The sequence below is a fragment of the Chenopodium quinoa genome, unplaced genomic scaffold (genome assembly GCF_001683475.1).
Source record: "Chenopodium quinoa cultivar QQ74 unplaced genomic scaffold, ASM168347v1, whole genome shotgun sequence".
Lineage (NCBI taxonomy): Eukaryota > Viridiplantae > Streptophyta > Magnoliopsida > Caryophyllales > Amaranthaceae > Chenopodium > Chenopodium quinoa.
Genome location: NW_018744469.1, coordinates 1,733,141 through 1,735,864, shown reverse-complemented (window position 1 = coordinate 1,735,864; position 2,724 = coordinate 1,733,141). Strand labels below are relative to the sequence as shown.

General features: G+C 43.1%; 1 protein-coding gene across 1 annotated transcript; it reads right to left on the bottom strand.

Annotated features, from left to right (window-relative positions):
• Positions 1-244: 244 nt before the first annotated feature.
• LOC110697618 lies at positions 245-814 on the bottom strand. Its single transcript, XM_021875002.1, has one exon. It carries the CDS (start codon positions 812-814, stop codon positions 245-247), a length of 570 nt encoding a protein of 189 aa, XP_021730694.1.
• Between the last annotated feature and the right edge of the window lie 1,910 nt (positions 815-2,724).

Sequence of the window (2,724 nt, the reverse complement as noted above, 5' to 3'; positions counted from 1 at the left end):
TCTTTACTCTTCAAAAGAACTCCCTTGAGGTGAAAACATCCTCAAACCTTAATCCACAAAAGGATTGCCCAAAAATTCAAATACCTACTAAATAACAACCAAAGACCATAAGACACAAACACTTAAAAGAGATCAATCAAAATCGACTAAATAAAGGAAATAAAGAAATTCAAGAGTTGAGAACTCGGGTTGCCTCCCGAGAAGCGCTTGTTTACGAGGTCATTAGCTTGACCATGAGAAATTATCATCCAAAGGGTGGCTCAAGATCCATCAGATCAAGCCTCATACATTCAATCAAACCAACTTCTTCCTTGCAAAAGTAGTGCTTCAAACGATGGCCATTAACCATGAACTTGTTGTCACCCACCTCCAACTCAAAAGACCCATAAGGAGTAGTCCTTGAAATCACAAAAGTCCCAGACCATTTTGATTTGAGCTTTCCGGGAAACAAACGAAGCCTAGAGTTGAACAACAACACCTTGTCTCCAACCGTGAAGATCTTGTTCCTTATATGTTTGTCGTGCCATTTCTTGGTTTTCTCCTTGTATAGCCTTGAGTTCTCGTAGGGATCATATCGAAGCTCCTCAAGTTCATTGAGCTTGAGCAATCTCTTCTCACCGGCCAACGACATATCCATGTTAAGCTCCTTGAATTCCCACCAAGCTTTATACTCCAACTCAACCGGCAAATGACAAGTCTTCCCATAGACCAACCAATAGGGGGTTGTACCAATTGGAGTCTTGTACGCCGTCCGCAAGGCCCGAAGTGTATCGTCAAGCTTGAGGGACCAATCCTTCCTAGACTTGTTCACCATCCTTTCATGAAGGTTCTTGATCTCTCTATTTGACTCCTCCACTTGTCTTTGAGTTTGAGGATGATAGGGTAGACCAACTTTGTGATGAACTCCGTACCTCTTGAGAAGAGCCTCGAATTGCTTCTTGGCGAAATGAGAACCTCCATCACTAATTAGCACCTTAGGAACCCCAAACCGCGAAAATATGATTTTCTTGAGAAGCTTAAGCAAAAAGTTATGATCATTGGTAAAGGAGGGTATAGCTTCAATCCACTTAGTCACATAGTCCACTACTACCAAGATGTATAAATTCCCACATGAAGTAACGAAAGGCTCCATAAATTCGACACCCCAAACATCAAAAGGCTCAACCTCCAAAATGTTTCGTTGAGGCATTTCATCTCTTTTGGTTATGCCACCACTTCTTTGGCACTTGTCGCATCCTGAAACAAACTTTTAAGCATCCTTATGCGTCGTCGGCCACCATAGAAGAGATTGAGAAATCTTTGCCACCGTCTTATCAACTCCCCCATGTCCTCCACATGGCAACGTGTGACAAAGCTCAAGAACTCCTTCGATTTCATGGTACGGAACACATTTCCAGTAAAGGTCATCTCCACACTGTATAAACAAGTAGGGGTCATTCCAAAAGTACCTCCTCACTTCCTTGAAAAACCTCTTCTTTTGTTGTGAAGAGAACTCCGGGGGAATGACCCCGCAAGCAAGATAATTGGCTATATCCGTATACCATGTGATTAGGGGATTTTTATCCACCAATCACCGTCTGACAAGTGGACCAACCAGGTTCCGCCACGGGTCCTTCACGAAGGCCAATAGGAGCCTGCCACGTGTCAATCACAGATACGTCCTCTACGGACCAATCAAAGCACGCCACGTGTCCACCCATGCCAAATGGGAAAACCGGCCATCAAGGCCCAATCCAGTCTAGAGGCCCGATCAGCCCTAGGTTTACCTTAAACCTAGAGAGTGGCACGCTTCTCAAGGCTATAAATACTTAATTAATCCTCATTAGTTAAGGAATCGAGAAATCAAGAAATCAAGCAGAGAAGAACAGAAATATTACGGAACACCAACAACCGGCTAATCTCGCTAACGACGCAGATTACCAACATTAAGCACTCTCACCTAGAGAGATCTTAGTACTTTAATTTCCGTATTAATAACTCCTTAATCAGGTACTAACTTGACCGTTGGAGGCGGAGCTCTCAGGAGTCTCCGTTATTTTGCAGGTACAGGCGTCCGGTTCCAGTCTCGGAATTGTAACTCTCCCGCAGGACATCAGAAAACCCCGAAACACCATGGGCTATATGTTGAAGCCATATCCATGAGAGTTTTAAATCCTACTTCTTCATTGATTGGTACATCCTCTTTGTTCTCAAAAGGAAGCCTAGACAAATGATCCGCCACATATTTCTCCGCTCCCTTTTTATCTCTCATCTCCATGTAAAAATCTTGATGCGAAAGAACCCAACAGATGAGGCGTGGCTTAGCTTCCTTCTTGGTCATAAGATAGCAAACCGCTATGTGATCTTTGTACACAATCACCTTGGGGAAAATAAGATAGGACCTAAACTTGTCCATGGCAAACACAACCGCAAGCATTTCCTTCTCCGTTGTTGTGTAATTTTTTTTAGCTTCATCAAGTGTTCTACTTGCATAGTAGGTGACATGAGATCTTCCTTCTTTCTTTTGCCCAAGCACCGCACCTACTGCATAATCACTCGCATCGCACATTAGCTCAAAAGGCAAGCTCCAATCCAGAGCTTGCACAACGGGAGAGGAAATGAGAGCTTCCTTGAGTTTTTGAAATGCCTCAAGATAAGCCTCATCAAAGCTAAACACAACATCTTTCTTGAGTAATTCGGTCAAAGGTTTGGCAATTAATGAAATTTTTTTGATAAACCTCCAGT